Below are 12,741 nucleotides of genomic sequence, written 5' to 3'. Positions count from 1 at the left end.
GTCTTATTCCTATTGTGCAAGTGAGAAAATGGAGACTTGGCTAGAGTAAGTGATTTGCCCACAGTAGCACAGCAAGGATGTGCTGCAGACAGGATTAGGGTCTGAAGCTGTAAAACCAACGTTGACAGGTCATTCCATTCAGCTGAACCTTCATGTCCTCATCTGCAACATGAAACAAATAAGAGTTCCTATCTGACAGAGTCTTTGTAAGGACGCAGTAAGACTGTGCGGCAAAGACTCAGCACCATGCCTACACAAAGGAAGCTCCCCATGATGGGTATTTCCCTTTCTTCGTTGAGGAGTTGTCTTCATGGGGCAGGCCGTTACTCCCAGGCCTCCAAGCCCAAGACAACTGGAGGGAGATCCAGGCTAAGTAGCTGCAGGTAGGCCTTGAAAATCTCTCTTGGGAGCACGGGCTCAGGTGGCTCTGGGTTTCATTTCTGCACTAAGGCATTATTAGGCACTTTATACCTACACTCAAGCCCATCACTGCACTGGCTAGGGGAGGTAACACACAGTGGGACACATCATGTAGCTGAACTCATTAACAAGGACACTGTTTTAAGATGTGCTCTAGACCAGACCTTGTTATAAGGTCTCTCACATAAGCTGTTTTTCCAAAAGTGAGAAAGAATGGGACTGTTTTCCTGTTGGGTTAGTAATGAGAGCCCAAGCTCCCTTTAGGAGACAAGGATGGTGTTAAAATGAAAAGATATAGAAACTAATCCAATCCGTTTGAAATATGCCAAGCCACAAAGCAATGGAATGGTTTCCTTTGTTCAAAATGTAACATTCAAAATGTATACAGACGTTAGAAGTTAAAAAAGAGAGGTGACCAATTCTCCCTTGGAAAGAGTCAGAGAATGCTTCATAGAAGACAGCTGAGTCTTCAGTGATGAGTTGAAGGCAGGTAGAGGCGGGCGGGGGAGAAGGGCTTTTCAGGCAAAAGAAAAGCAGAAAAAAAACACAAAGGTGTGTGATGACAGCTGTGAGAGTTAAAGGGGAGGGTTGGCTGGACAGGTAAGCAAAGGTTGGATGAAGAAGAGCCTTACAAGTCATGCCAAGGAACAGAACGTACCGACTGTGGTTTCAAAGGTGTTCTGCAGATGGTTGTTGGCACGCCCTACACTGAAAAATGTGAGTGTGGGGAGGAAGGGTGATTCCATGATGAAATCCATTCGGGATGCTGAGTCTACAAAGCTTAACAGGATTTTAACTGGATGACTTCTCGGGACATCCAATATGAACCTCCAAGAGGAGAAGAGCATAGTACATAGGCTTTCCCAAAGCTACTTGACCACAGTCCTGTTTTTCACAGAGCATCCCATAAAACCAGGGTGCAATGAAATGTACTTTGGGAAATGTGGGTTCAACAGTTTAAAAGGGGCCTTGAAAGATCTATCAGCAGCATGAAAACAGACTTGTACAGTAAAGTGGAATCGGAGAGACATTATGAAGCTCTTGAAATACTCTAAGACATGCTCAAGTAGTCACTGGCATGGAGAGAAGAGAGGTCATCTTTGAAAACTATTCATCAAGTGGAATCCATAGAACTTGAAGGATTGATTTAGACAAGTGGGTGAAGGGAAGGGTGTGCCCGAGTTCCCAGCTTGGTAGAGCATATGGAAGTCAATATCACTATTAAACCATGGTGAAGGATATAGAGAGAAGTGCAGGATTGGGGTGGAGTGGTGGTTGGTGCTGGTTTCCATTTTGGAGTGCGTGAAGTTTGAGAAACGTATGGGATATCTGAAATTTAACAGGTAGTTGGATGGATGGGTCTGAAGCTCAAGAGAAAGGTCATGGCTGCAGAGGTAGATTTGGGAGTTGTCATTATATAGATGGTACATCGATGGGAATGAATGAGATTGCCCAACTGAAGAGAGAGAGTGGTCAGCCTTCGTACTACATACTATGGACACAGGCTGGATATGGGTTGATCAGGGCTGCGTTTGACAATCTGGTCATCGGTGACCTAGGGGAAGATAGCTCCACTGGAAATATTGGAAAAGAAGCCAGTTATCAGGAAACAAATGAAGAATGGAAGGTGAGACTCTGGAAAGGGCAAATCTAGGAAATGTTCATTAAAAATAATCTGAAGAAACAGAAGGTGTTTATGTTAAAAAGAAGACATGGGAGAGGAGGGTTTGACAGATGATGTCAAAGAGGAAAGAGAGTTATTCTGTATTTCCCAGGAAGGGACCAACTTCAATTACATGTTAGACTGACCTGGGTCCTTGTCCAGTCTGTATGACCTTGGCCAAGTCATGTCAGCGATCTGAGCCTTGGTTTCTGAATCCACAAAGTAATAAGCATAGGTCTCTCATGGGATACTGTGAGGATTAAATTAGTGACTAAAGTAGCATATGGGTGAATGTATGTATACCATTGTTTGGCATGTGGTAAGTGCCCCCAAAGGGTTCCATCTCACTTTCTAAGTCACAGAAATGTGAAATAATGCCAGTAGTGCTTTGCAAACTCACAGTCGTGACAGAGACATCTATGGTGGGCGGGGAGCGTGTCTGTAAATCTCTTTTGAAATTTTCACTTTGTCAGGACCCTGAGATGCAGCCGGAGATGCATTCCCCTTCGTCTCCTCCCTCACTGCCCCCGACCGGGCCCTGAGGTCCCTGGCAGAGCACAATTCCTCCACAATAGGTTTCTTTCACCTCGGTGCACACCTGGGCCTCCCCAGGGGCTTCCCAGGGAGACTCCGAGCCAGGAAATTTCGGTCTGGAATTGCCACTCCAGGAATGCCCCCCTCAGGCCCCACGAGCTCTGCCTTCAGAAATCCTCTCCAGGAAGGCTGGCCAGGGAGAGCAGAAGAAGGCCTGCATTGTCTCAGAGCGTCCCGGGAATGAAGCCTTGAATGGAAGGAAGATGAGGGTTTCTTTCCTTGGGGCCTCCTAAAAATCCTTCCACACTGGGAAGTTACAAAGGCAAACAATCTCTCTTAAGGTGTGCAGAAGGCAAGGTTACCAAAAATGGGCTTTGGCAAAGCTGGAAATACCAGCCGGAAAGAGAGGCACGAAATGGAAGCCATCCAAACCACTGGTTGAAGGTTCCGAAGGGATTTGGCTCATGTATTCTGAGGATTGAGGCCACCAGACACACTTCTCACTCCTGTCACAATGAAGAATGGGACTCTCCCCCAAAGGTCAAAAGGGTGAGTGAAGCAGAGCAGGAAAAGTTCCCCCAAATTCAATGAGACACTCTAAGTCAGAGATTCCCCACATGGGCTACCCCTTGGAATCACCTGGGGAGCTTTGAAAATTATAAATGCCCAGACCCCCACCCTCGACCAAATGAATCTGAATCTTACGAGATGGGGCATGAGTCTGAGCACTTTTGGAAAAGCTCCCCGGGAGATGCTGATGTGCATATAGAGCGGGGAGCCCTGTCCCAATCTGTGTGTGACACCCAAGCACGGAGTCTAGAACACAGTGCCGTGGGAGAACCAAGAGGACCCTTTCTCCACTCCCGCAGCAGGCACCAACCACACCACTGAAGGAAACCACATTTGCTCAGGCTGACATCACACCAAGAAACAATCCCACAAAATCCCACCATTTGCAACATGGTTAGACCTTGAGGGCATTCGGCTCACAGAGATAAGTCAGACAGAGAAAGACAAACACTGTCCAGTCTCACTAATGTGTGGCATCAGAAAAAGTGAAACTCACAGAGAAACAGAGATAGGAAGGATGTTTGCCAGGTGCTAGGGGAGTGAGAAATGGCAAGATCCTGGTCGAAGGCTACCAACTTCCGGTTACAGGATGAACGAGTTCTGGGGCCATAATGTACACAGAACAAGGCGGCTATGGTTTGCTATACTGTATTGTATCCTGGAAAGTTGCTAAGAGTAGATCTTAAATGTTCTCAACACACACACACACACACACACACACACACTTTAACTATGCAAGGTGACAGATGTGTTAACTAACCTTATCACACTAATCATTTCACTGTGTATGTGTATTAAATCATCAGGTTAAACAGCTTAAACTCACGCAATGTTATATGTCAATTACATCTCAATAAAGCTGGGGGGTGGGCAGAGAAACAACACAAAGATCATAAAACAAGGTCCTAAAGAAATGACCACATGGCGTTTGAAATGTTGACATAACAGACTCAGCCACCCACCAGGCACCAGACACTCCCCTTGGGAAGGCTCTGCGGTTTCTGTCCTTTCCACCCCCATTCCACCTCCTCCCTGGCTCCGTTCAGAAAAGGGAACATCTTAGCCTTTCAATATCTGATATAAACCTCTTTCAGTTATGCTTTTCAATTTTAAGCTGCATTTGAGTCTTTTCAACTTAATTGAGGCAGAAGAAAATGATTAAATGTTGTATCAAAAGCAAGCATTCCCGTGAGGCTCTCAACATCACACCCAGAGAGCCCTTGCACCGCGACTCCATCGTACAAGACTTCAGGATGATGCTGAGGCCCATGTGTGGCCCTCGGAAGTGTTCAGAAGACAGAAGTATAGAGAACTGAAGCATGAAATTGCTTCGAAATGATGAAGCAAAGATGTGTTTTTCTTCCCAATCAAATCTTCTCTGAAAATCCTGACAGCAGGTTTACTCAATGCCCTTGAGATCCACTCCGTGGCATTGTTTTTCATACCTTGGTCTCCTGTTCAGCACATCACCCACTAATGCCAGCCATTTACCTTTAAATCACTTACAAAGAGCCACATTAACAGGGCCGGACACTTGGAGGATGGCTTTGGAAGTGAGCACGGAATTGAAATGAAGGGGTAGAGACAGCCCTGCCGGCTCTGAACCACTCACTGTCCAATTGGCAATGCCAAGTTGGAGGGACTGTTCTGGGCAGCCCAGCCCCAGTGGTGGGGGGAAGGTTGGGTTGACCCCCTCCCAGAGGTAGAACCATTCAAAAAGAGGCAGGGAGAGCGAAGAGTTTGTTTTCATACTCGTGGTCACTGTGGGCCTGTAATGTTATCTGGTCCATCGATGCTCCAGAGAGGGGGCACCAGAGAGTTCTGGTTAGCACAGGAGAAAAGTCAGTGAACTGGGAGCTAGGAGACCTGGGTTCCATTCCTGGAACTGTACCCAGACGTCTAGAAATACAGATCAGTGATTATGCCCAAGTCTATGGCAAGACTTCTGAGCTGTGTGACCAGAGGCAAGTCGCTGAACCTCTCTGGGCCTCAGTCAGTTTCTCATCTGTAAGATGGAATGACAATGGTTTCTACTTCTCGGTGTCATTCTGAGGATTCAGTGAGTTAATACAAACCCTTAGAATAGTGACCAGCGTATGGGCATCACTTTGTAAAGTTTAACTCTCGGTACTGGTTTAGCTGCAAAACGAAAGCCGTCCTAAATGATTCTTAAGTCAAGCACTGTGCTTTGTTTATGTCATGTAGAACCTCTGTCAGATGTAAAAGTGGAAACAGCAGCAGGAGTTGAGAATGTCCTGGGCCAGTCTGCTTGCTTTTCCAGTAAAATCCTGGATTTGTGGCATAACTGGGGAATGAGTCACTGTGGTTAACCAAGTTTTCCAGATTACAAAGGTTTAGGACTTCAGACTTTCTCAGGAGTCACCAGCTGTCCCCCATCCACCCCGGCTAGCTGATTCTCCGCCCTGCAGCCCCGCCTTCCTCACAGCTGCGCCTTAATCTTTATCATTCTCTTCTTCACTCTCTTGGCTTCCTGCCTGTCTTTCTTGCTGATACTTTTCTTACTCCCTTTGCCTTCCCTTTTTGGAGTCACATATTGCCTCTACCCGGACCCTCTCCCGAGCCTGGCTCGTCCCTACGAGGCGCTCATCACCAGAGCGCTCATCACCACTGAAATGATGCTCTCGGAAGTATTTCTGAGAATTCTGAGATTTTCTGAGAAATTCTGAGAATTTCTGAATGGATGATATTTACTCATCTGTTTGTTCATTCATACATTCATTCATTCAATCCATCTTGTCAATCATCCAAGGCATTCTTTTCTTTTCGGTCATAAAACTAATTATAGGGCACCCTGCATAATCTCTGAAGTCAATATTTGGCTCTTTTTCATGCTGTTAGCAGAATCATTCTTTGCAGCCACAAATGAATTAAGAAAGTAGACACATATCTCTAAAAATACCACCACTTTGGGTACCCAAGGGCTTTGAACGAGTGGCTGAGAATAAACTTCATAATGTATAATTGATTTTTTTTTAAATTTGGTGGAATATTTTTTTAAAACCCTCTTCAAAGCAGATCTTATGTTAAGATACATTTAAGTGCAAAGACAGAGGAATGGGGACTACCACTTGTCATTATCTAAGCATTTTTGGTAATCTATTCAGGGAACCACATTAGGGAAATGGAGGTTTTTTGTTGTTGTTTTAAGGATTCATATAGTAAGTTTATTTATAAACATATCAGGTATATTGAATTCAAGAGTTAGATCCAGGGGCATCTGGGTGGCTCAGTGAGTTAAAGCCTCTGCCTTCGGCTCAGGTCATCATCCCAGGGTCCTGGGATCGAGCCCCGCATCCGTTTTTCTGTTCAGCAGGGAGCCTGCTTCCCTTCCTCTCTCTCTCTCTGCCTGCCTCTCTGCCTATTTGTGATCTCTCTCAAATAAATAAAAATTTTTTTAAAAAGAGTTAGATCCATTTTTAAAAGAGACTGCACCTCTTAAAATGTTCCTTTTCACATCTGTTTTATGGATTAATTAAAACATCCTTCTTTTTTTAAGCGGTTGGTGTCTTATTATTAAAAAAGGTGCAGCGAATCCAAATCCAAAGTACATAGTCACCATCATTAGTAACCACCACTTGTTTTCCAGTGAAAATGGCCTGTTCTTCCCTGGGCCCTCCTCATAGTGGCTCCTACAGGGCACAAAGGTTGTGAACCTTGGGATGCTCTGTCCCAGCATGGTGCTAACTGGAAGTTCTGTGAAGGGCTGGAAGGCGCAGAGACCCAAGATGGAAGAAAGCAGGAAAAATGTTCTAAGTAGACCATGGTCTCTTATGACAAAAGCTTTTGTTTCCACCATCATTTTAAATACTTCATACCACCATCAGTCTTTATTGAATAAATATTTTAGTTGAATTAAGGGCATATTGGCTTTCCAGCATGGGCCTTTAGCAACTTATTCATAATTTCAACTGTAATATAATCTTCCTAGAAATATGTGTTCATTGATAAGATTTTAACAAAAGGTACTTATATTCATCAACGATGGTTAGGAATCACTATCCAATTTATAAGAATATTTTCTCTTACAGGTGTCCAAATACTATTTCCTCCCTTTGGACTGCTTGCCTTTCAAGTCAGAAACCAGAAGTAGCTTGGGGATCAAACAGCAAGAAAAGTCTTTCTTTTCCTTTCTTTAAGTACACAGGAAAAGGAGCTAGTGAGTGGAGTGCACAGCTCGATTCTCAAGTTTGTCATGCTAAACCAGGGTTAAAAATTCTACCCCCCCTTTCTTATGAAAGTTATAGTTTCCTGTATGAATCATTAAAAAAATGTTCTGTAGAAGCTTTCATTAATAAAATCTCTGCACTCTTGTGGAAGAAAAATCTCCAGGTTACTTAGATCTTACAAGGAAGTGACCTGATCTGGGCTTGGCAAGGTCCCAGGAAAACAGGAGAATGGGAATAATTGGGTGCCAATTGTGACAGGAGAGTGCCTACCCAAGTGGGAGCAGTGGTTCTATGTAGACACCACTTGAATCTCAAAGTCTTTGTCTCCCCTCTTCCACCACGGCATCCATTCTCTTCCAGAGTGTTTTTTTGTTCTGGATAATAGAACTAAAGCTGGGGGAGAAGCAAGCTGGACCATGAAGAACCAGAAGATCCTACAATCTAGCAATGGGGTCAGGAATCTGAACTGGGACTCCCAAGCTTCTGAATGGGGAGGGCACACAAAAACCATTGGAGAGAAACTTTTGTTGGTAACAGCTTTATGGAGATATGATACCATCCATATACCACACCATGCACCCATTCAAAGTGAACAAGCCAATGTTTTTAGTGTATTCACACAGTTGCACAACTATAGCCACAGTCAATTTTGGAACATTTTCAACACCCCAAAAGGAAACTACATCTTTTCTAGGTGATCAACCAATCTCCCTCCTTCCCCTATCATCTGGTAACTGCTGACTGGCTTCCTGTGTGCATGAATTTGCCTATTCTAGACATTTCATACACAGAACATCATAGAATATGTGGGCTTTTGTGTCTGCCTTGTTTCTGGTATCATGTCTTCTAGGTTCATCCATGCTGTAGCATGGACCAGTCCTTCATTCTTTTTCTTACCGCTGAATCATACACCATTGTGTGGAGGTGTGTACCTCGGTTGTTTATCTGCTCGTCAGCTGAAGAACTTTTGGGTTGTTTCCACCTTTGGGCTGATATTTGTTTTCATGGTATAGATACTGACTTCTCAATCAGGACCCAAAATCATGTCTACAACAACTCCAAGGGAATCCCTGTAAATCTCCAACTTAACTCTCTCCACATGCCCGATGCTAGACGTTGGTCTTCCAGGCAAGAATTGCACATAACTGAGTATTCAGAGAGTTTGAGATTGAAATTGTGTGTGTATGTGTATGTATGTGTGTGTGTGAGAGAGACAGAGAGAGAGAAAGAGATGAGAGAGAGAGATGGGGGAAAGAGAGTTTCCTTCGAGAACAGCCCCATCTTCTTTCTTTATCTCAGCAGGTCTGCTAGGGAATTGATCAGAAGTTTCTGTTTAGTAGGAAAAGGCTTTAACCTAAATATTTACATAGGGACATTTGGCTTGACTTCTATCTTGGTCCTCTTATATTTTTTGACATATCGTACCCCAAAGCCTGGAATATAGATGTTAAATCACACACCTTTAGAGTCAGTGTGAAAACGTTTGATGTTTGACAATTCAACTTTTCTCAGAGCAAGTCAGTATGTTGCCAACAGTATGCCAAGGAAGGGACCTGAGAGAAAGCTAACAAAAAGCAATCTAAATCCGACTTTGTTCACGTTAACTTATTCCTTTTGGAATTTCAACTACTTAATTATAATCCTGGAATTGTGTTTGATTCATTTTTGACAAGACCATATGTGCCTGTGTTGCCAGATTCTAGTAAAATAGATATTCCGTGCCATGTTTCAACACTGTGCCATTTGTAAAATTAGCAATTTCAAGGAAGCAAAAGGCTACTTGCCATTTTGCTGGATCAGCACCTCATTTGATCTGCTTGCATATGCTGTGAGTAGAAGTAAAGAACGCACGATTTTGTCTCTAGATAAATAAATTTGAATGCAAAATAGATGCAAAGCTGTGTCTTGAGAGACAGAGTTCATTTACATCTCAAACTAGCTCTCAGATCAGAAATGTGGCGCTTGGGCTTCCTTCTGCTCTGGAAATGTACTTTAAAGTAAGGAAGCTTGCCCACCAAGGGAGGAAGGCAGCCCCCACTGCCTCTCATTAAAAAGACAATGTCAGGGAGGACTGGGTGGCTCAATGGGTTAGGCATCTGCCTTTGGCTCAGGCCATAATCTCAAGGTCCTGGGATAGAGCCCCACATAGACTCTTTGCTCAGTGGGGAGCATGCTTCTCCCTGTCTCCGTTTGCCTGTAGCTTCCCCTGCTTGTGCGCAGCGCTCGCTCTCGCTCTGTGTGTGTGTGTGTGTGTGTGTCAAATAAATTTAAAAAAATTTTTTAATATTTTATTTATTTATTTGACAGACAGAGATCACAAGTAGGCAGAGAGGCAGGCAGAGAGAGAGGAGGAAGCAGGCTCTCCGCCGAGCAGAGAGCCCAATGTGGGGCTTGATCCCAGGACCCCGGGATCATGACCTGAGCCGAAGGCAGAGGCTTTAACCCACTGAGCCACCCAGGTGCCCTAAAATTTTTTTTTAAATAAAGGACAATGTCGGGGCACCTGGGTGGCTCAGTGGGATAAGCCTCTAACTCCTGATTTAGGCTTAGGTCATGATCTCAAGACCCACATCGGGATCCATGCTCAGTGCAGAGTCTGCTGGAGATTCTCTCTCTTTCCCTCTGCCCCTTCCCCCATCTCTCTCTCTCTCTCTCTCTCAAATAAATAAATAACATCTTTAAAGGACAATGTCAGCTTTGTGACTATCCTTTCTTAAGCTTCTCATAATCCCCTATACTTATGTGGAGCTTTAGGCTTTTGAAATACTTTGACACATATCTCCCCATTTAATCTTTACAATGATCCAGTAATGGGAACATATGGGAAAGGATAATGATGTTCACCGTATAGATCCAAACGCTGCAGTTATGGGACTTGCCCACAGTCCCACACACCTCATAGATGGTGAAGCTGACCTTGCTGTCCCCTCTTCTGACACTTCGCCCATGATCCCTTCCACTGCCTCCAAAAGAAGTCTCAGTTGGCTCTACCCTAAAACCCGGTAGGTGATGGACTTCAGAGAGGACAAAGGGAAAGGAAGCGACACTGGAAGAAATGGAAATCTGTCTTCAGCTTCTTCCCCCGCCTCCCCTCTCTCGCTGGGACCATCCCATCCTTCTATGCCACTGAGGCTGGGAGGAAGGGGATGCCGATGATGCCTCTCTGTGGGTGTGTCAAAGCCATCTCTTCTATTCTTCTTTCCTCTCCTTTACTGCACCACTGGGGACTGAAGCAGTGTGGACAGATTGAAAACCTTCCTGTGAAGGAGACCCATGTATTCCCATTGCCAGAGCTGCTTAGGCAGACCCAGCTGGCTGCAGAGAAGACACAGTAGACGTGTGCCAAGCCCTGCCCTGGGAGAGGTTGTGATCCGTTGTCAAATTGACGAGTGTCTCCCTCTTCTTGTTGAACTTCCAAATAGTACAGAGCAAGGGCCTGGAAGTCAAGAGAGACGTGGAACTAAGTCTCAGCTCTGGGACTTCCTAGCCATGCAACCTCCATCAACTTAATGTCGAAGTTTCGATTTTCTCATCCAGAAGACGGGGATAATATCTCCCACCTCACACGATCCTTGTCAGAATGACGCGAGAGAAGGTAAGTAAAAGCCATTAGTGTGGTGCCGGGAATGTGGCACTTACTGACCATTGGCAGATATTATTTTAAATAAACTTGCAATGCTCAATACTTCTTCAGCATGTTCCAGGGAAGGGTGGGGTGGGGTGGAGTGGACAGACTTCGGTCAAGTGTGAGGTACAGTACTGAGAATCCTCTCCAAGTTTCCCGTCTGCTAGGCAGATCCTGCCTGCCAACAGACCTGCAAATCACATCTAATTTGTTTCTGTTCTCCTTATGAAAGCTCGTTAACAATAAATATTTCCCATCCCACCTACTGAATTCCTCCTGCCACCTGGATACCATTTTCCCATTTTTAATGCCTGCTCTCCTTAATGGCACCATGACTTGGCCTAGGGTTTGCTTGAAGTACCCACCATATGTTTTCAGTAAAAGGGGAACGACAATGTGTCCCGATTGTGTTGAAAGTGGCAATCGCACATGGATTGGTAAGTTTCATGGGGAGTACCCTCTGCAGAACTTCCGTTTGTACTTCCAGTGCCCATCGCATAAAATACAATGCTGAAGTTGGAACAGCAGTGCGGCTTTGAAATAAACAAAGGTCAATTCATGAAATAAGCCTTCTCTGAGACATCTTCTTCTGAGGCATCCAGCCAGATGGTCACGATTAAAGTCAATAGGCTTCCCATGACAAGCAGAGCACTGGACTCTGGCAACTGCCTGCAACCATTTGCTCCACGGATGGCAAGAAGGCTCCAGATACCGGCCTGGCCCACAAAGCCAAGGCAACAGACTTATTCAGGTCCCAGCAAGGGACAAGAGATGCAAGGACTCCTTGGAGTAAATTACATCCCATGTTTTCCATGGGGGGTGAAGCTCTGGCAAGCCTTCTTATTCTTTGGCAGGCTACATTAAGGAACTGAGAGTTTTCCATAAACCCAAACTGCTAAAATCACAAAAAGGAGAGGAAACCAGGGCAGAGGTGGGAATGGGGTGGGTTTGTAGCTAAACTGCATTATGTTCTTTGAGCCAGAAGACTTTAGTATGCCCTGAGTAGCCCACCTGCCTGTCCTTAAGGAGTGGATTCTGGGAAGGTAAATGCATCCTGACTGAAGGAGGATATAGGGCTGAATTCAAAAGAATAAAAGCAAATCCAGTTCCCATAAGTCTGTGGTCCACCAATGCTACAAAGACACAAAAAGTCAATCTGTCTTGTCCTCCTTCCTTGATTGCCATGGGTACTGTGGGGATGCAGAGGACTACGCAATCGATGTTAAAAAGTAAGTTAACCTCAGAGCAAAGTCCCACGGATGGAAGTCGTAATACCAAGCTCCCCACCCCACCCTTCCGCTTTTTCCAAGTCAGAGGAAAACCGAAGCCTTCAGACTGCCTAACTGCGGACTGATTACCTTACCACCCTGTGGAAGGTGCTCGCCAAGAACACCAGCACCATTAGAATTCTGGGCTCCTTCCCCTGTCTGCAACTTGACAAGGAGAATGGAATTCCATCTAATAGCTTAACTGTGTAAAAGTACAGCCGTCATTTGTGAGACTCGAGTGAAAAATAGGCGTCTCTTCTTTTTCTCCAGTACGGCAGGGGAGTATGTTCACGTGTGTGTGCACAGGACCACACGTGTGCATGCATTAAGAGAGGGTGGGGGATGGAACAAAAGAGGCAAGCCCTCATTCATTCCTCCAAAAGGCTGATCCCAGAGTTGCATTCTGGTCGGCCTTCTACAGGAAAGGGCCAAGAAGGGGAGGCCAGAGGGTTGGGAAAAGCAGACACTAGAAGC

The 12,741-nt window shown here is 45.0% G+C and overlaps 2 protein-coding genes across 4 annotated transcripts in view; both read right to left on the bottom strand.

Moving 5' to 3' along the window:
• Positions 1 to 12,741, bottom strand: part of HS6ST2 (heparan sulfate 6-O-sulfotransferase 2) — a 282,359-nt gene that overhangs the window by 143,502 nt on the left and 126,116 nt on the right. The gene's annotated exons all lie outside the window — the stretch shown is intronic.
• LOC122897479 (cytochrome c oxidase subunit 7C, mitochondrial-like) lies at positions 6,681 to 6,884 on the bottom strand. The gene has a single exon (XM_044235746.1). It carries the CDS (start codon positions 6,882 to 6,884, stop codon positions 6,681 to 6,683), a length of 204 nt encoding a protein of 67 aa, XP_044091681.1.

The sequence above is a fragment of the Neovison vison genome, chromosome X, assembly GCF_020171115.1.
Source record: "Neovison vison isolate M4711 chromosome X, ASM_NN_V1, whole genome shotgun sequence".
Taxonomy (NCBI): domain Eukaryota; kingdom Metazoa; phylum Chordata; class Mammalia; order Carnivora; family Mustelidae; genus Neogale; species Neogale vison.
The sequence above is the reverse complement of the archived record's forward strand: the minus strand, read 5'-3'. Positions and strand labels throughout refer to the sequence as shown.

What these genes read in the sequence shown, in the direction of transcription:
- LOC122897479 (XM_044235746.1), bottom strand. Translation starts at nt 6,884, where the DNA reads ATGCTGGGACAGAGCATCCCAAGGTTCACAACCTTTGTGCCCTGTAGG.